This window comes from Pyxicephalus adspersus, chromosome 5 (genome assembly GCF_032062135.1).
Source record: "Pyxicephalus adspersus chromosome 5, UCB_Pads_2.0, whole genome shotgun sequence".
NCBI lineage: Eukaryota > Metazoa > Chordata > Amphibia > Anura > Pyxicephalidae > Pyxicephalus > Pyxicephalus adspersus.
The window spans coordinates 133,903,854-133,930,694 of NC_092862.1; the positions used below are offsets into that span (position 1 = coordinate 133,903,854).

The 26,841-nt window shown below is 39.6% G+C and overlaps 1 protein-coding gene across 1 annotated transcript; it reads left to right on the forward strand.

The window, feature by feature from the left end:
• Positions 1 to 449: 449 nt before the first annotated feature.
• On the forward strand, positions 450 to 26,841 carry LOC140332119 (metalloreductase STEAP2-like). Its single transcript, XM_072413414.1, has 4 exons — positions 450 to 566; positions 9,203 to 9,983; positions 12,897 to 13,061; positions 21,753 to 26,841. The coding sequence occupies exons 2-4, from the start codon at positions 9,492 to 9,494 to the stop codon at positions 22,035 to 22,037; spliced, it is 942 nt and encodes a 313-aa protein (XP_072269515.1). The 5' UTR covers positions 450 to 566; positions 9,203 to 9,491; the 3' UTR covers positions 22,038 to 26,841.

Sequence of the window (26,841 nt, forward strand, 5' to 3'; positions counted from 1 at the left end):
AAAAAGTTTTCTATTATATAAAACAACCGCCTTTTATAATATGTAAATGCAATGATAGATCAGCTTTATGTTCAGTTCTGCAATATTTAGGTCTGAGCATTTCCAGGAATAAAATCTCAGCTGCCACCAATAACCTTCTCCTATAAATGTCAAGGACATGATTTTCCCAGAGCCAATCCTCTCCAAAACCAGGGCCAGTCCTTAGGGATCAGGGACACCCAGCAAGTGACAGCCAGGCACCTTCTTCTTCTCCTCCTAGATCTGCAGAACATTGCACAGCACATACAACAGTCTGCAGCCGGTGATGAGATATCAGAGCCACCTCCATCCTCTCTCCAGCACCTTCCCCGACAGCGCATCCAGCCTCAGCCAATCAGCGGGCTCCTCTCACCCTCGGCAGTGCAGGCTGCCGTGTAGAGGAGCTCAGGGATTGGCTGCTGCGGAGCTCCCCAGTCCTCGTCTGCAGGCGGCCGCACCGGTGCAGCGATCCCCCAGCGGAGAGCTGAATGGTATGACGTTATCATGGCATTTCACCGGAGATCATCACATTCATTCATCAATCACAGGTGAGCCGGGTCTGTGCTGGGTGTCTGGGGTACCATCCTACTGGGCACTGGGCAGGAGGGGCATGGGGCTTATACTGGGGTATATGGGGCTCATACTGGGCGGCATGGAGCTCATACTGGGGTAGATGGGGCTCATACTGGGGGGCACGGAGCTCATACTGGGGTAGATGTGGCTCATACTGGGGTAGATAGAGCTCATACCAGGGTAGATGGGGCTCATACTGGGGTAGATGGGGCTCATACTGGGGTAGATGCCGGGGTAGATGGGGCTTATACCGGGGTAGATGGAGCTCATACTGGGGTAGATGGGGCTCATACTGGGGTAGATGGAGCTCATACTGGGGTAGATTGGGCTCATACTGGGGTAGATGGAGCTCCTACTGGGGTAGATGGGGCTCATACCGGGGTAGATGGGGCTCATACCAGGGTGGATGGAGCTCATACCGGGGTGGATGGAGCTCATAACGGGGTAGATGGAGCTCATAACGGGGTAGATAGGGCTCATACCAGGGTAGATAGAGCTCATACCGGGGTGGATGGGGCTCATACCGGGGTAGATGGGGCTCATACCGGGGTAGATGGAGCTCATACTGGGGTAAATGGAGCTCATACTGGGGTAGATGGAGCTCATACTGGGGTAGATGGGGCTCATACCGGGGTAGATGATGGATCCAGGGCAGCAACTTTGTCCTCTTACCCTCCAATGCTGGCACACTCCATGCAGCTACGGTTTTATTGCCATTTTATCATACAATTGTTTGTTCTTGTGACATTGTAACACACCTGCCTCACCCTTCCCGCAATAAATATTAGATTCCTATATATTTATATAAATAATCCGCAATGTATTTGTAATATGTATCCATATAATACAGGTTGAGAACACATTTCCACATTTGATTTAGAATGCAGCTGCTGCAATAAAAAGAAAAAATGATTGGCATTGGAATGATTAGCTTTTACAGGGTGGATTGGACTTCTAGATCATTTTGTGTAATTTGTCAGATTTTTATATTACATAGTCCTTGAAATGTGACTTTGGAAAAAGACATTGCTGGGGATGCAGTGGGGGGGTTGGGTAGGATCAGCGAAAGAAGCCGAGGACCGCCGAGGTCACTGATGCCCCCTATAGTGCAGGGGTGATATTGATGGTAAGGGTGTTCTTGGGGTTGGACAGGGTCAGTACTGTATGGGGGCTGTGAAGGTGATAATGGATGCTATGATATAAGTGCAAGCCTATCAATAGCTATGCAATATTAGGGCTCGTCTTGCAGGTCAATAATTTAATGAATTGATAGGTTGATGGTAAATCAAAGCAATTATGGATATATTGTATTGTAATGTGAGTGTCCAATGTCTATGTTATTGGTTAATATATTTAACGTTAAACTCTGCTCTGATCTACAAAATGCACTCATAGCTCCGCTGACCCTTCCCAACACAAACCGCTATGCTAGTGTTTCAGAAATTTGTATATTTTAAAAATGTATTGATGTTTCAGGGGCAATCTGCACCCTTCCTCTCCATTTGTGGGTGCAGAGAATTTGCACTGCACACCACCAGCAGCACATTCAGTACTCTATTCAATCCATTATGTTTGCATGAAATTATTGGCAGCAAATAGATTCTAGGGGCCGCCATGGATATGGTCAATGGGGGGTTTGAGGTATAGATCGTTATTGATCCACTAGAAATCAGGAGAAATCAGCCACAGGAGCTTCTAGCACATGGCCTGCAGATATCACAGCACGCAAGCTAATAAGACCAACCAAGAGGGCAGGAGAGGACGATATATAAATGGGCAAAAATCTGGGTTTCAATATGTGGCATAGTGTTAGTGGAGTTAGGAAGGGTTGATCCTAAAGCTGCGTACACACCTGCAATTTTTCTCGTTGGAAAGGATCTTTCACGATCCTTTCCAACGAGAAAAGACTGCACGATGCATGAACGATGCTGTACATACAGCACCGTTCATGCTCTATGGAGAGGGGAGGGGGAGAGCGACGGAGCGGCACCCTGCTGCGGGCTCTCCCCTTCCCTTTCATTAGGATCGGTCGTCGTCCATCGTCCATGGATCCGCCAGGACGGTCGTCGGACGATGGACTGTACACACGGCAGATTTTCGCCCGATAATTGGCGGATACCGATTATCGGGCGAGAAAAATTTGCCGTGTGTACGCAGCTTTAGTCAGACTTTCTTCCCTATTGGGAAGATTCACCATTGTCCTGATGACTATTGTCCTAAAAATGACTGAAATGACTGAAAGAAAATCTCTGCCCCCTGCAATTATGGAAGGGAAAGGAAAGCCATGTGTAACCCTTACACGGAGTTATGGTTGGATCAATCAGCTCCATTGCATTCTAAGTCTACGTACATATGTGCAATAAATATTGTTGGAAACAAACAACTAATGATCAATTATCTGATAAATGTTAACAAAAAAAGTGAATGGGGAAAAGTGTTAACAGGATAGGCTTGTTAGGAATATTTTGTGTAAAAGAATGGAATTAGGTTTCTGCCAAGCCTAAATAATGTTGAATTGTTCACAAAGGGAAAGATTATGAGAAAAGTAGGCTTTTGAGGCATGTATATGGTTAACTTGTGTTTATTGTTTATATAATCTAGGTAGTCGTATTACCAACATAGCACTCCTAGTCTATATTTATAATTACAACGTAATAAATGAAAAAACAATATATTAGCAATCGAATAGATATCTATCTTAAGGTTATCAGCTTATCTCATGGCCCAACGCGTTTCGCTAATATGGCTTCCTCAGGGTAATATGGAGGTCGTGATAGATACTTCAAAAATAATCACTAGTCCACATACAAAAATAAGGAAAGAAGAATACATGAATATGGTATAATAAACCATATATCACAGAATGCTATGCAGATCAATGCAATATAGTTAATCATAGATTACTTACAAAGTGATATTGTGGTGCCTAAAAACCAAGAAATTATCCACATTGAAGTACCCCTGGTTCCCTTTAAAGGGTAAAAAGGTAAGTTATCAGGTGTAAATAAAGGGATATTAAGGTTACCAAAAAAAACCTAATAACCGTTGCATCTTTTTTTTGGTAACCTTAATAACCATTCATTTACACCTACTTTACTCCATACGCCTACTTTTCTCTCTATCTTTCCCTTTGTGAATAAAAAAAGTGAACAACAACAGACCGACGCTGATGAAGGAGCAATGTCGCTGAAAACGAACAACCTTCAGGGTGCTGAACGTTAGCTATCTATTGTGTGTAGTGTGGTTCAGTGATCATCGGTTGATCTGTTATACACTTTCTCCGGTACACTTAACTTACTGCATCGTTCAAACGATCGTATCTAGTGTGTACATTATTGGTGGATTATTTTTGAACAATCGTATTGTTTCAGTATGTACAGAATCATGCACTATATGATCGTTCCAAAAAATCGTGCATAATGGCTGATCGGTCGTTAATCATTCATATTCCAGCGATAATTATTGCACGTGTGTACGTAGCCTTAGGCGCACTAGTCCATAGTAAGAAGTTCCAGATATAAGCAACAGCAGAGTAAAGCCAGGTAAAGGTGAATGTATGCTGAAGAAGGGTGGGGGGACAACAGCAAACCATGCTTTACCCTGCATGCAACATGATGGTCACTCAATCCAAGCAATGATTTTATATTTAAATAAACAACTATTACAGAGTGTTTCTTAGAAAGATTAATAGACAGCCTTCCCTCACATCTCTCAATCCTTCTATGATACGCCAGAGCTGTGTTCCTCTCTGCCGCCCTCCCACTTTATAGTCCTACAAAGCTAACTTTGTAGTTATTATTATTATTATTACTATTTATATAGCGACAACAAATTACAGAGCACCTTACAAAGTCTATATTGGTTCATGCCTCTGTCTTTCAAAGCAGCTCATATTCCAATGCCCCTACTATGGTCCAAAGCCAGCTTGGGGGATACCAAATAACCTATCTGATTATTTTTGGACATGGGAGGAAAGCAAAGCACCTGGAATAAACCCTCGAAATCATGGAGAACATGCAAACCTCATGCTTACAGTAACATAGTAAGTCAGGCTGAAAAAAGACATAAATACATAAAGTTCAACCACTATAGAAATTAACAAATCCCAAATAAAAAATCCCTAGGTAATCCAGAGGAAGGCAAAAAAAAAACAATTTGTTCCAACAGGATTGGTTCACTGGGGCAATCGGATGTTCCCTGGATCAGCAGTCACTGTTTTTTTTACTTTATATCCTTAATCCCCAGTTATATTCTGTGCTTCTAGAAATCATTCAGCTTTTTCTTAAAGCAATCTATAGTAGTTGCTGAAACTACTTTCTGAGGGAGCTGATTCCACATTTTCACAGCCCTTACAGTGAAGAATCCCTTCCTTATCCGGAGCTTAAACTTCTCTTGCTCCAGACGCAAAGAGTGCCCTCTTGTTCTTTGTAATGATCTTAAAGTGAATAATTGGAAAGAGATTTCTCTATATGGATCATTTATACATTTAACCTGTGTGCTTGCTAAAATTCAAACTTGGGACCCTAGTGCCACAAAGGCAAGAATTCTAGCCAAGTTTTTTGGGCCACACTATGTCATTTTAGCTTAAGGGCACTTGCATTGTGTTTGCACATCTGGAGCCATGGGCTCTGAATATAAAACAGGGAATCTGACATTCCCTGGTGGGAATCAATTACTGCCATTGAAACACATAGACCTAAAAGGTTCCCGCCAGGGAATGGTTGGGGGAATGTCAGATTCCCTTTTTTTAATAAATAGAGCCCTATATGTTGTTTAATTTTGTAAGAAGTGCAGTTTTTTTACAAGAATAAGGATAGAGTAGAAAAGGAGAAGTGGCAACACCGCAAAGAATAATTTATTCAGTGTTGAACTAGATTAGCCCCTTTGCTAGACATAGGTTGAATTAAACTTATAAATAAAAAAACTCCCCTATATACTTCCGGTTTCTAAAACAGACAATTTACATAATTGTGTTGTAAATCTTGTACAATATATTATTTTGGAATACCAGTGCCTTTAGATGATAGGATACATTTTTAAAAGTGAATTTAGCTTATTTTTAAAAAAAATGTATTAAAAATATATATGTGGTCAAACCTTCTTGGTAAGTCCAATTTTTCTGAATTCCCCCATCTTTGCCCTGACGACCCCGTACCCGGCCTTTCTGGGTCTATTTGTTACAAATAATGTATACTTACCTTTTTCCAACTCTCAGATGGATAATTTAATGTCACTGTTCCTTTCTTTTGGTGGTTGACCAATAGAATTCTATTGAATGGGCAGTCTAGACATACAGTGAATCTCAGCTGGCATAATGACATTCCCCCAAGGGAATATGAAGGAATGGCTAGTTTTCATTTCTCTGACTGTAAACTGTAATTATCAGCATCAGCAAAGATCTTATAACCACTTTTTGGCCACATAATCGCATTTTCCATGAAAGGTACTCTGGCCCTTCAGTTACTTTTTAATCATTGGAGTTAATATTTAAGTGTAGGTCCGCTTTAACCTCATCCTATATATTAAATAAAATCTCCATGCAGTTAATATATCACATGCATGCAAATGTCTGCCTGCTCATCCAGAATAAGGAACTAATGTATGCATGAAATTCCCCCATAATTATCTTTCTAATTAGTTAATATTACTAAACTCCAATTATTGTGCTCTTAATCCACATTTTTACTGTAATCTCCAACATTATGAAATAATTATTAGTTATATTATGTTGTATCACATCATCAAACTAACAATAAATGTATGGCTTGCTATAATGTGCTAATTGACACCAATGAGTTTTGAGATAATAAATATATAACATTTGTTTGTCCTGCTACAATAATCCATTCTTAATTCCCAAGCGGTAGTGGACATTTCTAAGGGACCTTCGTGCAACGACAATTATTTTTGTTGGTGCTACACATACCTTGCCCAAGGCTAATTTCAGACTTGCAGTAAACTGCAGAAGCTTACTGAATGATTACAGAACCCCAACCACGCTCCGAACTATTCCTAATAAACCGAACTATTTTGTGTACACACATGCATGCATTTGCATTGCAGTGAAGTTGTGGTGCGGTTTCTGCATGTGACATGTAGATGCTGGATTGATGGTTGCTTTTCTTCCACTGGTTTGCCACTCCTGGGTGCATGGCAGCAGTTTACTCATCCAGGAGCGGCATATCACTTGGATTTAAACTACACCTAAGAAAGAACCCTACAGCCCATTGTGCAGCTTCCAAGCCTCCATTATTGTGCATCCATGAGGCTGGTCTACCAGGTTGCTTTGTATATATACAGATTTGTGTATGTGTTTAGATCTGAAAGGGATGCAAAAAATAAGCCATAAGTAGGTAAATGCGTCCACTACTGAGTTCTCCTACTAGTGCCAGTTTCATCAACCCACCAAGGAGGTGCCAATGGCAGCTTCACCAATGTAGAGATAAAGGGAAGTGGACGCATTCAAGGATATGGCAGCCTCTATTTCTTCAAAATCCACATGAAAAGAAGGCCAGTGCCAGGGACATGTCACATTCCGCTGCTGCTTCTGGGATCTCAGTCTTCCTGCCTGCTGTGGCCAAATTAGAATTGCAATGTACCACAGAATCGCCCATGAGTGGCCTAATCAGGTGAGAAACCAGAAGTCCGGCAAGGTGTATGCAACGGTTGGGAGCTCGATGTGGTGGACTGACAGCACAGGGTACCATACATGCAGCCATTGAAGAACATGCTCATAGGAGCTCTGTCATGTAAATTTAAACCAGGCATGTCCAAAGTCCAGCCCGGGGGCCAATTGTGGCCCGTGTTCAGATTTCCACCGGCCCACAGCCTCTCATAAAATTAATAATATGCGGCCCACCAGCACTGTTGACCACAGTATAAAAAACACGAGTACAAAAAAGCTATTTTATATTTCATTAGAGTGGATCAACCGCCTTGCAATTATCGGCCTGCTACTCGGCCGGCATAATCGGCAGGATGGAAGTCCCCATATGTGCATAGGGAATGCCCTGCATCATTATAGTGGGCGTAAGCTCTGCGGGACCCCCACGGATTACGCCCACTCTGATTTCAAGAACATGCTCTGCACGGAGCCCGCTATAATGACCCCTGACACCGCGCAGACCATGCCCACACTAGCCCTGAGTACGCGCTGAATGGTCGGCCCCCACACATTTTCACCTTACCAAATCTGGCCCACTTTGCAAAAAGTTTGGGCACCCCAGGTCTAAACAATGCCAACGAGAAGCCCAGGAACACGGAAGGGTGATGGGCCTCCTTAGGACCACCAGAGTGACAGCTATACTATTACAGTGCTACTGCAGCATTTTTATGTGCATACTCAAACTGGCCCATTCAATTGTACATCCCTGAGGATACATAATGATTTCCCTGATCAGGATGACTGCCCCTGCATTGGGGTTGATTTACTAAGGAAAATTAGGCTGTTCACTTACGTAAGTGAATGTTCAACTTGCAAGAAATAATTTACTTAGCTTAGTGAATGTGGTGATGATTCACTTTGCAAAAAAAGCAGGGAAAAATCATTGGTCATCTTGCACATGACTGGATGGAGTGAAGTCAGCAGATCTTCATCTTATTTATAAACTTAGTTAAATATCCCTTTCATAGGAATATATGAACAACCAATATTTCTTTAGTAAATCAACCCCATTGTGTCTCAGTTCTGCTTTTGCCTGACAAAAGCCAGCCCTGGTTAATAATGACCTCTGTGTTTTCACCATAGTAGAGTTCTTTGTGATCTGACAAGTCATTTGCCATAGAATATACTGGCATTAGCATGGGAAAATAATAATGTTCTGTTTAGTGTGATGACCCTGCAGTATAATTCCAGCCCTATACGTATAATATGTTATTATTTTTCAACTGGATTTATATAGTGCCAACATATTACGCAACGCTGTACAATAAATAGGGGTTGCAAATGGCAGACAGATACAGACAGTGACACAGGAGGGGAGGACCCTGCCCCGAAGAGCTTACAATCATCAAATTGCAAATCACAAAGTTACTGGTACCCAATATCACTTTTTATATTTTGTTTTCTAATAGTGCTATGATTTCAGATGCATTTACCCTATTACCCTAGGAGGTTGGGGAAGTAACATTGGAAGCTATGTTTGCTGTGATATGCACATACGCTGTGCCTACTAACACTTTATGGAAAATGCTTCTGGAGATCTGCAGCAGCTCATTTTGTAGGCACTTTATGCGAATTGTGTACACTTCACTTTAGATGTGTACAGGTTTATATTGGAGAATATGTACATGGAAGCCACAGTTGACATTGCGCCTGATTTATTATAGCTCTCCAATTTTGAAGAAGATAAACTATCATTGGAGGACAGGGGTGATCTGGCAAACCTAGAATCTATTTCTAAAAAATCATTAGCAAATGTTTTCGATTCAGAACGTGATCGATTACAGATTTGCTGGATCACCCAGGTTCTCCCATGGTAGTCTATATCTAGCTTTAAAAATCAGCCCAATTGTGTACAATGTAAAAAAGTCATTTAACATATATTAATGCCATACAAGTAATTTTGTCACTTATTCGTATTAAAAGTTATCTTTTTGTTTTAATCTGCAGCCAGCTATGATTCCATTTCCATTCCATTGCAACCACAGCAATAGTACAGTTTGGCACAGAACTGCTAGCCCTTCACAGTTGATTGACTCATTGCCTTTACCAGATGACTACACAAAGGTGAAGACTGATTACAGCCATCTTTTGCAGCGGTGTTTGCAGAGGAAGGGAGCCCGAGAGTATACACATAACTTGTATTGCCATCAAGCATACAAACCTTAGCTCTCTGTCCAGTTCAGTAATAATAAAACCGACATTTTCGTTTTCCTAAAGAAAAAAGACGACCTACCGAATGATGGAATCCATCACAATGATGGGTAGTCCGAAGGGTGTGAATGATACTTTCTTACCCAATGGTACAAATGGTATTAAAGAAGAAAAAACCACAATAGGAATACTTGGGAGTGGAGACTTTGCCAAATCCTTGACCATCCGGCTTATAAGATGCGGTTATCACGTGGTGATTGGAAGCCGGGAACCAAAATGTGCCGCTGACTTTTTCCCGCACGTCGTGGATGTGACGCATCATGAGGATGCCATTTTGAAAGCAAACATCGTTTTCGTAGCAATACATAGAGAACATTATTCCTCCTTGTGGGACTTGAAGCATTTATTGAGCGGGAAGATTCTGGTGGATGTAAGCAATAACATGCGAGTGGATCAGTACCCAGAATCAAATGCTGAATATCTGTCCTCTCTCTTCACGGACTGCTATGTGGTTAAAGGCTTCAATGTCATCTCTGCATGGGCAATGCAACTAGGCCCAAAGGATGCCAGCAGCCAAGTAAGTTTAAGAATTCACATTATATATCAAAATCACATTATATATTGTGTATCTGTATGTGTGTGTTTGTATTACGGTACAGGTAAAGCTCAGCACCAGATAGATTTAAAATCTCTGCACTATTAAAGCAATTCCCAAAAGTGCGAGCAGGCAGGTTTTTTATTGGGACAGGCGATGTCCCTTCTGCCATATTCTTACCGGTAGCTGCCTGTTTGCAATTCTTTTCCTAAAACACTGAAGGATAGGCTGGGACTAAATAAAAGGCTGTCACTTCTTCAATAAAGGACTGCCTGGTTGCAAATCTTCTTATTTTACATTTAGTTCCACTTTAATCCACCATTTTATCAAGGTTTTGATGCAAGCAGTGTACTTGAATATGAACTGGTGCCATCCTCTTGGTTTCTTGCACAGAAGAGATCTGGGAAGAAGAAGCCAATCAGTTGTGCTTTAGTAATCATGTTCTTACAATAGACAGGAGGAGGAGAGAACACTGCCCCAAACAGCTTACAATCAAGTAGGTGGGGGAATAACATACACATATTTCAATAGTCTGTTCCCCTTTCCGAAAACTCAGAGAGATATTCAATATTTCTAGGTAAGGTAAGGATGTGATGTTCAGCCCTTCCCCTGAGGATGCAGTGCAATTCAAAGCCAATCACCAAGCTTGATGACTGTTTCATGGTGAAGGAGAAAAGATCATGAACTCTGTAAGCTCTACCACAGTCATTCTAGTTCTGTCTGCCAGTATGGTTTGCTCTCACGTTTTATCATTAAACAGGATTTATATAGGGCCAACATATTACACAGCAATGTAAAATAAATAGGGGTTGCAAAGGACAGATACAGACAGTGACACAGGAGGAAGAGAGGACCCTGCCCAGAAGAACTTACAATCTAGTAGGTGGTGGGAATAACACACACATATTTAAATCTTATTGCTGGTGCTGGGCTGACCAGAGTACATCAAACTCCCCCAAAACTAATTGAGAAAGAGCAAAAGGGACCCACTCGCTCATTAGGTCCATTAAAAAAAATATTATTATAGATTCTTTCTGCTGTGCAAATAACAAGTGTCAAAGAGTCACATGGACATTACACATCCATACACCTGTCTTTGCTACACCCTCTGATGTGTTTTGTCCTCCTCATCTCTTAGTCTTTTTTCTTTTTTTAATTTATATGGATCGTGATTCACATCCAGCTGACATCGCTCGTGCTTTAAAACAAATATGTCTGAAAGGATTAAAAAATTCATATTTTTACGTAATCAGGAAGTTTACCTACATAAGTACATAGTAACATCAAGATCAACTGCTAGAGAAATAAACATACTAGAACCTGCATATTCCAGATAGACCCATATAGGCACAGTGGATCCAAGGGAAGGCAAAAAAAAAAACCTTTTAAACCCTGGTTCAATTTACTCCAACGGGGAAAAAATCCTTCCTGATCCTGTGAGGCAATCCAATATTCCCTAAATCAACAGTCTAAGTTGTCTTTAATTTAAAACTTCAATACCCAAGTAAATTATGTGCTTCTAGAAAAGCATCCAGCTTTTTCTTAAAGCAATCTATATTAGTTGCTAAAACTACTTCCACATTTTCACAGACCTTACAGTAAAGAATCCCTTCCTTATCCGAAGCTTAAACTTCTTTTCCTCCAGACGCAAAGAGTGCCCTCTTGTTCTTTGTAACGATCTCAGAGTGAATAATGGGGAAGAGAGTTCTCTATATGGACCATTTATATATTTATACAGGGTGATCATATCCCCCCTTATACGTCTCTTCTCAAGGGAGAATAGATTTAGTTCCGCTAATCTCTCCTCATAGCAGAGCTCCTCCATTCCTTTTATTAGTTTAGTTGCCCTTCTCTGTACTCTCTCCAACTCCACAATGTCCTTATTGTGAACTGGTGCCCAAAACTGGACTTTATATTCCAGATGATTGAGTCCTGGGGCATCAGAGGCGTGTAGTAACAGGTGTGTGGATGCATAATGCATGATGTGACTCCATGATATGTAGTTATAATATTGTTATTTGCATAGCTGCATCTATATTAATTTTATTATGGATTTGAGTTTCCCCGTACTTACTCTTAACAAGGACCAAGAGAGGGGGTAAATTTTACTAGATGGGAAAAAAAAACCTCAGAGGCTCTAGTTATGCCGAGCAGTATATACAGCAAAAGCTCATTAGGCATAGGCACCTGAAATGACCACTAATGATTACTTTGAGGAGTAATATGTGAACATTTGTACACAGCTTTAAACTTTATATAATATTTTTGTGTACATCATCTGCTGATTGTATCTGTGGAGATAGTATTTAAAATATACCTCTTAGGTGGTGACCTCAATTGACGTGATATGAAGATAGTATTGTAATGACCTACAAATTTATAATGAACATGACAGTTTGAATAGGTATAAATGGCAGCCAGATCAATTTAAATCTAGGATATGATCATGTATATAAAATGAAGACAATACGTTTTAGGAACATATATAAAGTGAGTATAAGCCGGCCATTATTAAGGTAATTATAGATCAGACATAATTGTGTGCAATGTTAGTTGTACCAGTCAACATTCTTGTATTTGTAAGTGTCACAAGCTGAAAGATTTTAAATAAAATGATTAATGTTGTAAAAAAAAAAAAATGAAATGTCGCTGCTCCTACCCTTTGTAATAAATGGCTGCCCAAGGTATCTTCATATTACTTCTTCCTCTCCATTTCATTGCAAAAAAATCAGATCAAATACTCCAATGACTCAATGACCCATGTTGGTGTCTGAGCTGAGCATTTCCTTTGTACAGTCATATAAGGCCAGCATGTCCACCCATCACCTCCTACCTGTAATAAGTTTCATTTTATTACAAGCAGTCTGTTCAAATGTCACCAACCTTGTTTTATAGGTTCATGGTAACGTGGACAATTCGTGGAACGAAGAAGAAGTGTGGAGAGTGGAAATGTACATCTCTTTCGGCATTATGAGCCTTGGGTTGCTCTCCTTACTGGCGGTGACATCCATCCCCTCCGTCAATAGGGCCTTAAACTGGAGGGAATTCAGCTTCATTCAGGTATTGGGGAGGTTTCAGTCCAACACTGACAACAGGTCATATAGAAGTATGGTTACGTTTCCTATGTAGGGCAAAAAGACTGTCTAGTGTAAGATGTCACTTTGCAAGGGACAGTTCACTTGTCTTAGGCTGCATACACCTGTGCAATAATAGTCTTTTACGATCCTGTCCAACGACAAACGACTGCACAATGCATAAACGAGTGCTGTACATACAGCGCCATTCTGCTCTAAAGAGAGGGGAGGGGGAGAACGACCCAGCCGCACCCCTCTGCGCTCTCTCCCCCTTCACTTCCATTAAGATTGTCGTCCATCGTCCGTGGATCGGCAAGGACGTTCGTTTGGACGACTGGTGCTGTACACACGCCAGATTCTCGTCCGACCATTTCAAAGGTGTGTACGTAGCCTAAGTATATTGTGATAGTTTACTTTGTAAAGAATACCCAATCACCTGCAAGGAAATTGATTGATTATTTTTCGTGCACATGATTGAATGGTTGAAATCAACAGAGCTTAATCTCACTCATTCTTACTAAGATAAGTGAAATAATCCTTGCAGGTGGATAATTTACCTTACTGGGTGAATAGTCTATATTACTTTAGTAAATCAATCCCAGTGCCTGGATATAGCCCATCACCAAAGCAGTTATATTGTACCAGCCACACTGCTCTGCTGTCTTCATGCACCTTTAGACCAAGGCTTCCAGGTATGAAGACGCATGTGACCTCATGTGACAGTAATAAGGCCTGAGGGGCCAATCACATTGCCTGAACGGAGCTTGGTGGTGGGTTGATCCTGCTACCACCCTGTCTAAACTGACACCAGCTGACCCTGAAGCTTAGACAGGCTGGGATTCTGCAATGGGAAGGAAATAAATTGGTTGTCTATATTTTTCTCATTGCAAACACCAAGAGAATTGCAGTCTTCATTATGGAACACTTTATACTTGTCCCCGCATCATTGCTGGAGGCCCCTGAAATATCCCAAAGTATGTAGGAAGCATACGCAGCACCCCTCTCCATTGTACAACGCAGTGCTCAAAGCCTGAGCTCTGTCACGTAGGGAGCTGATGAGTGAATGCTATAGGTGCAAAAGACTAACAAAGGAGATCATACATTATAGCATTTTTTTTAAATACATGAGAATCTAATCATCCTAATGGAGGCCTGAGATTCACTTTGTTACTGAACTCCAGCCTTCTCTTCAGTCTTGCCCAGTGGTGCAGACTCCTCTCCTGCACCAAAATTGATTTCACTGCTCAGCATTAACTGCTCACTTTCATTAGATGCTGCAGCAAGTCACATAGAATCCGCCTTAATTCTGGGCTGATGGACATCCAGCATCATCTTGATCTTTTCTGCCAAACCTTATTGCCCCTGGACCACCCATTGGATTTTAGTCCTTGCAATGAGTCTTAGCATCATATATGGTTTTTCAGGAAACTGAACAGTATATATACGAAAAACAATGAAAAAGCAGGGTTTTTGGCAACTAATAACTTATATTCAGTGATAAATGAATAGAATACATGTAACAGAAACATCAAATATGTACAAAACAGGATGTGTAGTTTATCTAATTTAGGGCCGATTAAGTGGGCACTAGACAGATATACTGTAGATCATGATATAAACACACACGATAAGATGTATAAGATCCACCACGAGTCCTGTACCGAACGTGATAATCTACGCTACACGCTTGTGGATCAGACGCGTTTCGCCCAGTATGGGGTTTCTCAGGGGTAACTGTGCAGTAGCGGAATTAAACCCATATACTGCATATTTTTGAAGTTTGTAGGTGAATCTTGTGTGTATATATAGTTCCAACCACTTAGGTTTTGTGAAAGTACTAAATAGTAGGCTAACACCTGGTGCTGGTCAGGTGTAGGACTGAAGATGCAGAGCAAGGCAGCTCATCAAGAGGAAACATAAGAGGCTGCAGCCACAGGCACTATGCGAAACGGCACATTTTTTGTTTCTTTTCTTTTCTGTTGTTTTTCGTATATTTTCTCATTTGGGGTTGGCATTAATCCATATAAGGGAATCTGAATGATAAATATCCAATACCTATCCACTTTTGCATTTTCTCATTCTTACATAGCTATATACAGTAGCCTGGTGTTGTTAAGCTGGGTAATATTTAAATTAAAATTCTACTTACTTACTACTACTACTCTAATTCTGAGATTATCCTAATGGATGCTGGAAAACACCTTTAATATGTCTATTTATGAGGCATTAAGACATTCGGCAGCACTCTATAATCTCAGCATTTCACTTTTTACAAACATATAAATCCTTCAGATTTTAATTTGCTATTAATCACAGGTACATTTGCCTACTAGATGTTTATTTCAGGCCGGTTTGGGTATACGGAACACTTCCAGAATAACACGGCTCATTTGCCAACACACAAACTTCAGCTTTCAGAATCCTAAATCAACAAGGAACTTTACTTTGGCTTCATGTTTTTTCCTTTAGCATTTGCACGTCATGTCTTAGTTTCCTCCTTTATTAGAGTTACACAGTTCTGCCACTGAGGTCTTACGCATAAAATGTTCTTTATTTCTGAGAAATGTTTACAATGCTTAATACAAATCTGCAGCCAGAAATAACAGGATTCAGTAAATATTCTATTAAAAATAAAATAAAACAGATTTGTTGCAATATTCACCTTCAATCCAGAGATTTCTTGAGAAGTACTTTTCAGCAGCTAGATGCAATATTCAACCCATTTTCTCCAGGTCATGTTGCCACCAGCCTGTGAATGGACTATGAATAAAGAAGCGGTATGATGGGTTCATCTCTCCGTCACTGTGCTGTTTCTATCAGTATGCTTCATAAACTGATTGTCTTCTTGCATTGCTTTTTCCTCTCCCATTTAAAACCTGCTTTTTACTGATAAGTCTTTATTTGCCATTATGTCCATGTTAAAGCACGGCTCAGTGGTTAGCACTCTGGCCTTTGCAGAGCTAGTTCCCTGGTTCAGATCACGGCTAAAACACTATCTGCATGGAGTTTGCAGGTTCTTCCTGTGTTTGAGTGGGTTTTCCTCCGGGTACACCGGTTTCCTCCCACATTCCAAAAACATGCATTTAGGTAAATTGACCTTAGAGTGTGATAATGACTGTCCCCTTTGAGGGACAGCTAATGCCATAACTATGAACTTTGTACAGAGCTGCATTATATGTCGGCGCTATATAAATACTAGTTTATATTATTATTATATACATTTCCCCACACTTCCTTCTCAATGACAATAATATCCATAATGAGACCCCAGACAGCAAATACAGACAGACCCCATTCCATCCATCTCATTCGTCCTTCTCTTCCATGTTTCCATGTTTGGCTATGTTGATTGACTTGGAGTTCATTCGGTTCCAGCAGCCACATGCAGAGCTCAGATAAAGTTAGTGATTAGGGAGGTAAATATGTTTTATTGCAGAAAGGACATTATCTATCCCTTTCTGCAATAAAGCTCTGCCAGGTTACAAGGAGTTCCTCTTTAACCTATCACTTTTCTCATTCTAACCCAGAAATATAAATACCGTACCATTTTAGCCAGCAATATTATTATTAGTAATAATAATAATAATAAACAGGATTTATATAGCAACAACATATAACCCAGCGCTGTACATTAAATAGACGTTGCAAATGACAGACAAATGCAGACAGTGACACAGGAGGAGAGTACCCTGCGCCGAAGAGCTTACAATCTTCAAATTGCAAATCACAAAGTCACTGGTACCCAATAATAATTTTTATATTTTGTTTTAAAATAGTGCTATGATTTCAGATGCATTTACCCTATTAGGTGGACCTGTCACTAGAATTCAAGCCTCACCAACCACAATATCTTTTAAGATTTTTTTACATTCAAGATTTGTTTAATGTCTCATTTTTTTTCTATTTGAAATAGCTGTGATTGAGTCCTGGAAAATTAGTGTTGAAGCTGCACGATTTTTATAAAAGACATCAATTCTGGTGTTGTGCTTTTGCCCCTAACTATTTTCTTCCATTCACAAATCATAACACACTGATGATGTTGTGGATGTGATTTGTGAATGACACAGCTAAAGCAAGGAGAGGGTAAGAAGAGTTTACAAATAAACTTTTGCTTTGGCCCAGCCCTATTTCTGGTACGACTATTTAAGAAAACTTTGTCATTCATTTGAAAATCATACATGACTGTCTGCATTACCAATAGTTAAATTATTGAAATGTGTGTGTGTTTGTGTGTGTGTGGGGGGGCGGGGATTTTAGCAATAGTTATTTTTAAAGTACACCTGTCCCTTGAAACAAGCCCCCACTGACCTTTGTAGCTGCAGGTACTGTGAAATCCTATACACATTATAGCCATATATACTTTTAGGACATCCTCAACACCAAGGATTCTAACTTTCCCAAAGATCTAGACTTCATACTTCCATATCACCATCACAAGTAAGTGTTTTATCCTCCATATTACCTTTAATGTCATACTATATACCTTATGCTTACTTATCCACATCAGATGATATTTTTGGATCTAAACAGTTGATTCTATAATTACATTCAAAGTATATTATAATATAACATACCTATAATGCAATATTTGGCACCATTCTAACAATAATGTGTATTACTGTACTGTATGTACAGTGGTATAATGCTCTCAGTGTATCCCCTAAGGAAGCCTATCGGAGAAACGTGTTGGGTTGAGGCGTTTGCGTACATATTTGTGAAAAGTCTAGTTGCTCTTGAATAGTTAATAGGCATTACCTCCAATGGGGACTGAACTGGGACTTGCCTACTTGTTTTCACTGTAATGTGCTACAATACACAAACAGTGGTTTGTTTTACACACTATTGTGTGAAATTATTTAACATGATTTGCCTACAAACCCCTGTCTTTCCTGTCCTCATTATTTATCCTTAACTAATAGGGGTCAGCACCACGACATGTCAACTTAAGGAAAGGGTGAACGACCAACCAACACAGTAAAAATTAGCAATAGGTAATTTTTCACACGTTCCTTAGAACAAGCCCCCACTGACCTTTGTAGCTGCAGGTACTGTGAAACCCTATTTACATTACACCCATATACATCAATTATCTAATTTGCTTGTCTTGATTCTATACCACACCTTGCAGGAGAGTAATTTATTTCTGTGCAGGTACACTTTTCCTTAGCTTTAACTGTGCTTGCTAATCTAAATGCAATACTATATTTAGACAACTTCTGATTGTCTGTTTTGCATAAAATATTCTGCAACTAAATGCAATCCATCAATTCACAGCTATCCTCTTGCTATCTTTAACTAGGTCACCTCATCCTGGGCTCTGTACATGTGTTAAAGATATTCCAGTGCTTTCTATAATGCCCCATCATTGTCATTACTCCTATAAAACACTGTGATGTCAACCCAAAACTTTTATACCGAAATATTCTGACCTATTTAGAACCTTCCATTCGCTCTGTCTAGCAGTGCAGAATTCTGTAAAATCTGCAGAGTGAAAGCAATTATTTGATGAATGTCTTCATAAGGGAATGCTGAGCAGGAAGCTGGAGATATGATAGCAGGAGATAACCGGGCTCATATTCGTACCTGTATTGGAAGAATGTCAAGTAAAATCTAAGCATTGATATGAGTAATCTCAACTCAACTTTTTTTTTATGTTAGGTTGAAGGAGGTACAAACCCATATTTTTTTTTTTTGCACATTGTAAGTTTTAATAGTACAGGTTGACAGTCAAAAATCCAGCAACCTCCAGACCTGTGGAGTGCCGGATTTTCGAAAATTCAGGATTTTTTTCATTTTTTATACTTACCGCCACACAACGCCAGTCTTCCTCTCGAAGCAGAGTCACAGTTCCAGAGAGCAGGCAGCAGGGACATCTCAACGTGTATTTAGTGAAGCAAGCAAGACCCAACAGCTGTTTCTGCAGAACAGCGCCATCAAAACATTAGTGGCCAAATAGTGTACTGCAGCCCCTGTATTGAAAACCCGAAATTCATGCCGGAATACTGAAGGATCCGGATTTCCGATGGCTGAATTTTAGATTGTCAACCTGTACAATAAAAAGGCAAAAACATTGTTTGTAAATAATGCATGAAATCATTGCAAATTTTAACGTGAGGCAGCATGGTTGGCTCAGTGGTTGACACTCTGGCCTTTGCAGGATCCCAACCAGGACATTGCCTGCAAGGAGTTTGTATCTTCTCCATGTGCCTGCGTGGGTTTCCTCCAGGTACTCCAGGGAGGCTTCCTCCCACATCCAAAAAACATGCAGTCTACTAGATTGTAAGCTCTTTGGGGCAGGGTCCTCTCCTCCTGTGTCATTGTCTGTATTGATCTGTCATTTGCAACCCCTATTTAATGTACAGCGCTGTGTAATATGTTGCTGCTATTAATATTAAACAGTATTTATATTGTGCCAACAAATTATGCAGTGCTGTACATTAAATAGGGGTTGCAAATGACAGACTAATACAGATAGTAACACAGGAGGAGGAGAGGACCCTGCCCAGAAGAGCTTACAATCTAGAAGGTTAATGACACATTGCCACTCCTAAATATTTTGTATTAGGCTACCTCAGGAGAGACATTACATTTATCATTTCACCCGAGGATAAGGTTTTGCTGGCGTGAAGAAGCTTCACAACCTCAAACGCCAATATGAACCAAATAAACATATGTAAAAAATTGTAATATGAAGATCCAGCCACCCTACGGTGTAATTGTGTCTGATTCTCTATATTCTGAAAGGCAGACAAGTCTCACTCCGTATCACTGTTCATGCTCAGGTCAATGTAATGATGTAAAAACTATGATTTCTGATAAAATAACTACACTCCAGATCTGGCACCATGGTAGCCCACTGTTGAGGAAAAGTTCAACAGCAGAGAATGACTGGCAAGCAGCTATAGACACATAAAAAGCTTATTCAGGCCTAGCTTATCCTGGCTGTCATACGTTCACACTTCAAAGAACTAATGCTCTGACTTTGAACTCTGGAACTTCCCTAACAAGTGTGCCTGGGTTTGCTACCTCCTAAGTGTCTTGGACTCAACAAAGAAAGTGAACTTTCCCCGTGCATCCCTAGAAAATTAAGGTTCAATTTTAGCTTCTTTGGTAGGGTATAAGCTCTTCTGGGCCGGGTCCTCTCCTCCTCCTATGTCACTGTCTGTCTGTCATTGCAACCTCTACTTAGGCCCTGATTTATTAATGTTCTCCAAGGCTGGAGAGGATAAACTTTTATCAGTGAAGCTGGGTGATCCAGGGCCTTAAGGTAAAGCGCTGTGTAATATGTTGGTGCTATATAAATGCTGTTTAATATTATTAATAATATTAATAATAATAATAATAATAATAATAATAATTGGGTGGCTGTGAACTGTTCTGTAAAGGAATATCAGTATTTGCCAAAAGAAAACCCTGCTTGTCTGTCTCTTTGCTATTTTGACTAACAATATACAGTATTCAGAATACAATGCAAATAATCACAAAATAAGGATCTCATTAATAGAGATCCAATCATCGGATATATGCAAAAAATATGCAATAAATATGAGCTAACCTTCAGCCTACACAGAGATTTAATAATTCCTGCTGAATGTAAGTTGCATTTTTTACATCTTATACCGTGGTTTATGTACAACATTTATTATTCTACATAGGGAAACCGTGACATATCACTAAATAAATGTAAATAACTATATTTTACTATGGACATACATTGTTAATAGTGGCAAAGTTTCTAGGTATTTTTAGGGTATTTTGTTAGCATATTAATAATCAATATAATCAATTTGTATACCTTTTGAATCTTTTTTGGGTTTATATATGTAACTAATTTTCATTCTAGCTGTCTGATTGACTCCGTACTATATGTACACTAGTGTCTTTTCATTTATTAATCACATTTTATGTTTTAAAAACATTCAGACCGCTTCCATTATATGCCAATACCTCACTAGCATGCAGCAACCCCTGGGGAAGCCCTTGCTGGGCGAAACGCATTGGGTATACCGGCTGCACATATGCGACTTTGTCAACTACACTTGCGATATATACACGCCCAATATTGTGTGCTTGTAGTAGGTTATCTATCTCTAGTGCCAACTATGTTGGCCGATGTTTGGATCCCTATTAATGAGATCCTTATTTTAGGATTATTTGCATTGTATTCAATGACAAAGTATCACGGAATACGGTATATTGTTTGTCGTTTCTGTTTTTGCTGTTTCCTTGCTATTTATGCTTATTTGGGTTTAGCTATATCTCTTTTGAGGGAACCTTCACTCTTTAGTATCTGAATATCATTCCACTACTACATTAATAGTTTAATCAAATTCAGTAATATTCAAGTATGGTTCCGGCACTGAAGTTGTTCTGTAAATGAAGAACTTGGATATTTCTCTACTGCATTTAAAGTGTAAGTAAACCCAAAAACGACTGCATGTGCGTGAGATCAGTAGTTTCTTTCCCTTTTGGCGAAAGGAATCCTTCTGTGCATGCCCAAGATGCATAGAAGGAGCAGCCAAGAGCCTCCTGGGATGTGTGATTGATTGGTGTTTTTTATCAGCCTGTAGTGCAGCTATGCAAACATATTTGAAGTTTTTACATATAGCAAACATGTTAAGTATCAATATGAAATTTTACAAACTCTTTTAACCTTTTCTTCTCTTTTTCCTCATAGTCTACTCTTGGCTATGTGGCTTTGCTAATCAGCACCTTCCACATATTAATATATGGCTGGAAACGAGCATTTGAAGAGGAGAACTATCGATTTTACACCCCGCCAAACTTCGTCATAGCGTTGGTCCTTCCGACAATAGTCATCCTTGGCAAGATTGTGCTGCTGTGCCCGTGCGTCAGCAAGAAGCTCCGACTCATTAAAAGAGGATGGGAGAAAAGTCACTTTAAGGAGAAAACAAGCAGTACAGCCGCTCATGTCTCCCCCGAGAGGGTCACCGTCATGTAATTGGGATTCTCCTGGATGGCCTGGGAATACTACCCCAGTACTTCTGTTACCTTTCTGGCCAGCAGAGAGCCTCAAAACATATGGTGGTGGCAAACAAGCAAAATATGAGGGGTTTCTATGTTTTAAAATGTGTACGGACATGTTTGTGTTGTCTACAGATGCCAGTAACTTTGTTCCTCCATTTTCTAACCTGTGCCAGAAATATAACAGTATGATACTTTTGATAAAGACACCTTGATTATGTTTAAAGCAGAACCACAGGAAGAAAGAAAAGATCCTTATTTATTCTAGTTATGCAAATATTAAAGCAACTTTATCACCTTAAAAAAATGTTTTTTAACTTACTGATGTTCCAAGAATCTTCACGTCAGATGCCTGAATGTTTTCATCTACCATCTGCCATTTTCCTACTGCATACCGTAGTATTCTGTGAGTAGGACCACAGCGTGCAGTGGAGGATGCAGGCTAATTATTCTTTGCATACCAAAATGCAGATAGTAGTCACCTCTAAGAGTACTAATATGTTTGCTTGTTAAATGTTTTTTGCAGGATGATTTAAAGTGGGACTAAACCCAAATATGATTTAAATATTGCAACTAGGCAGGTCCCTTATTGCAGAAGGGACAGGTGATGTGCCATTTGCAATGAAATAACCTTACCTGCCTGATCACAATTTTTAATTGCATCCACCTGTCTCTGTTCCATGCTACCATCTTCTTCCTTCTCATCCTGGCCATGTTGATTGGCTGGGTGGGGATGACTTAATTCCCACAAAGTGGAGTCCGTTTAGTCTGAGCAGTTTCAGGGTCAGGTATCTTGGTATCCTACACTGAGCTGTATATGAGCAGTAAAAAGTAAAAATCAAGAAATGTTAATTGTGCAGTACCCAGCTATCAAAGCCCTACCTATGCCAAGATGGCCATTTCTACAAAGAGACACAATGAAGAACAAGCCATGGTAAGTCAGTAATGAGGAAACATCAGTGCAAGGAGATCATAGTCAATACTAGTTAATTTCCTTTGCTTGGAGATTTAGTTCCTCTATAAAATTGTTTTCAAGGTGATTAAGTTGCTTTAAGTCTATACAGATCTATTAAAATGAAACAACTTATGCAGTATTTTCAGTTACATAAAAAATAATTCTGAAGCATAAAGGTTAGCAAATGCACAGGAATGAAAATGGAGTTTACACCTCTGCAATATGGTATGACACTGTTATAAAATTGGGGATATGCAACTTCTTAGGCTGGCTTGTACAGGGGACAGGTTAAAGAACAATCCATGGCCCCTGCACCTAGGGTGGCACCTTGATTATAATAGAGAAATAAGGTTTATGTTGAATTCTTTGTGTATCATGATCCAGCGCAGACCTAGACTTGTTTGACTTCATCAACGTCCCAGAAGAAAAGGTGTGTGGATTCCAATGAGCATTATATTACTGCAGAATGGGCCATGTTTAAAAAAAAGGATATGTTTATACAAAGATGCATTGATCCTTTAAGAAGCTCTGTTCTCATGAAGTGTCTACTAAGAATTGACTACAATATGGCTGCAACTTCAATATTGAATGATAAATGTCCAGAAAACTAGACAAATATCTTAACTCTCAGCCAAGAACAGAACAGACAACTTTCTCATCATTAAGCCTATTCGATTTTCCTTTCCCACGTAAAGGGGCAATAGCACTTTTTTAACATCAAGCCTCATCGAAAATAGAAATACTCTCTTTCGTTTTTCTATGAGAAAAGAGCGATGGGCATAAAATAGGCACAAAAGACTTTAAAACCTCTACAGAATTAATAACGATCCCAATAGCATTCAATTATGAACGTAAAGCTGAAATCATCATTACAGTATTATTACCACATCCCTCATGAACGCCCAAAATATTTGGATGTCAGATAAGGAATGGATGTCTTCGAAGAGCATTTCAATAGAAAGTGCAATTTTCTTTTACCGCCTCCCTTTTGTGGCAATAACATTCATGAACTTTTTGAGAAATTTGATTGGTGCACTTTTCTGTGTGTTTGTGAAGTGTTAGATATTCTACATGAGGGTCAATTCACTAAAATATAAGGCGTGCAGTATTTTTGTTATTTGGCAATTTTACCTACTAACATATTTTTCCAATTCAGTAGCGTTTGTATGTATAAAGTGAATGAAGTGCACATACGTTATTTTATCAATTTGAGGAAAATTTTGACTGTGAAAGAATATGGCAGGGGTTACTGCTTCTTAAAGTCCATGTGCATGTTTTAATTAAGGGTCACTATATTCCCCAGCCTTCTCATTACACAGATTTGGGTCTTACTTGGGTTCATACTTATGGTGGCTACAGCCTCTTACAATGTGTGAATCCCAGCCAGTAAATATCTTGCGCCAAGATGCCAGTGCCAGCACCATAGCACGCCATCCGTGTGAATGAGAAATACCTGTAAAGCAGAAGCATGTCCCAATCAAGTCTATAGGATATTGCACATAGGCATAGGTATCCCTTAGATTTTTTACTAACAAGACTGCAGACATCATGCAACATGAAACAACTCCTGCACTTTACCTCTGTGCAGGAAGCCCCTATGATAAAAACATGTCCCTGCTACTCTCTCTGCTCTCTCGTAACCTGGCCCATGGGCAAAGCAACAGGGTCTTTCCAAGCCCACCCTTGACTCAAATTTTATCACCTTCACAGTTGTGCCAATTCTTCCACTGTCACCTTGAAATACCAAATGAGCGAAGTAGTAAATAAACTCCCATGTTATGTGACGAGTGTCTAGGCGTAGCAATTATTAGCATGCCCAAGCACTGCATTATAAAATTATTTCCCAAACCCAAAACACTGGGTATTTTGCAGCAACCAGACAAAGGTCATTGAAAAGGTCAAATAAAATGAGAGAAAAGAAGGTCAGCACTGTGATGGTTTGGGAGAGAGCTTTAAAGAGGCCCTGGCACTCGGCCCTCCTTTTCCAAAATTGCTTGCTTCTTGACGCTCATACTCCAAACTGATTTCATTGGCTTCAACACTTTGAGCAACACATATATACACATCAGCAGTTCTTTTTCTGACAATCCCTGACATTATGGCTAAGCACAGAAACTGGCATCCCATTATTCAATGAGAACGTATTTGCTGGTCCTTATGGCAGTCCCAATGGATAGCACAATTACACTTGTGGCAGTCCCAATGGATAGCACAATTACACTTGGTTCAAGTTAGCCATGAAGTTAGTAAAGATAGAACAATAGGTGCAAAAGCTCATTTAAGTTCATTTGGTTAGTAGCAGGACCCATTTCAAGGTAGGGTGAACTGGGCAGCTAGGTCTTAGGGTAGGAGGAACCTGGTAGGAAAACTGTGGGTTCAAGAAACCACACAAAGGAGGTGTTTAGTTTGGCAACAATTATAGTGTATTAATGGCAAACAAAATACAAATTGTCTTTCAACTAATAATATAGTTGTACGGGCAAAATAATTATGAAAACATTACAAGATACTGTCATTATATACAACAAACGAAATCTCTTCAAACCCAGGGCAGCCAATGGCGTTGGGCGGTTCCGGGTTTGGAAAGATTTTGCTGCGAGTGTGAGGAGACGGCGTGAAAGATTCCGCCAGCCGTGCGCAAGGATTGAAGACTCCGTAGGAGCGCTGTAACTAGCAGTCAATCTACAGAACATCTCTTCATCATCTACCTATGCACTATAGAATCACTTACTTGCATGGTCACAAACCATAAAGTCTTTATGATACCCCTGAGGAAGCCTTAACCGGCGAAACGCATCTGGTAAAGACACTACACGGTTGTGTTAAAACTGCGATAATCTTTTGACTTTGATGACACCTATTCAGCCATCAAGTGTGTATCATTTGTAATAGTAGTGCACTCTGTCTAGTACTTCATGATTAGGAGCACCCTGATGAAGTAATCGGAATTAATCCTATATGTATATAATGACAGTATCTTCTAATGTTTTCATAATTATTTTGCTCCTACAGCTATAATATTAGTTGAAGTACAGACTGTATTTTGTATGCCATTATTACACTATAATTTTGCCAAACCTAACACCTACTTTGCGCGGTTTCTTGGACCCACGGTTTTCCTTTGTTGTTTTTGCATATATAACTTACTTTCTGAAGTGAGTGAGGTGTGGCAAGACTTTATCTTGTAGGAGTGTCTTTCCTCCCTTTCTTCCTCTCTCATAAAACTATCCCTGGTTATTATCAGGCATTTAGTGGATTCTCCATTGATATTCTTTATAAAACCTTATGTTCCAAAGTTTAAATAGAATACAGATTCTCTTTAAAATACCACGAGCTTTAGGTAACTGTGAGATTCAATGAAGTGTCTGTTAAGGAGAGCAGAAATTGGGTTCATGTGAAACTGTACTAAAAAACTATTTGATTAATATAAATAATTGCTTATTTACTCTTTCACATCAAAAAAGTTGTCAACTGCACTTTAGCAATAGTTGTGTTTATTAATAAAATATCAATTGCAATGAGAATAACTCCTACGTCTTAGTGAACTGACCCTTTGGTGTTACAGGGATTTTAATAGCAGCTTGTACTGTGTTTGGTATTTTCAGCAATCCATGACATCAGCTTTGTAGTGATATTGGATTTTTATTTTTTTAATCAAGAGATTTGTAAAATGATGAGTTTTAAAACATTGATCCATGAGTATAAGAATTGTCACAAATAATGTAAGTAAAATACGTGTGTAGGCTGCCAAACATTACATGGACATCCGTGTAAGCATGTGTGCCAATACTTTTGCAGTTGTTCATAAAGAAATTGAAAAAAGCAA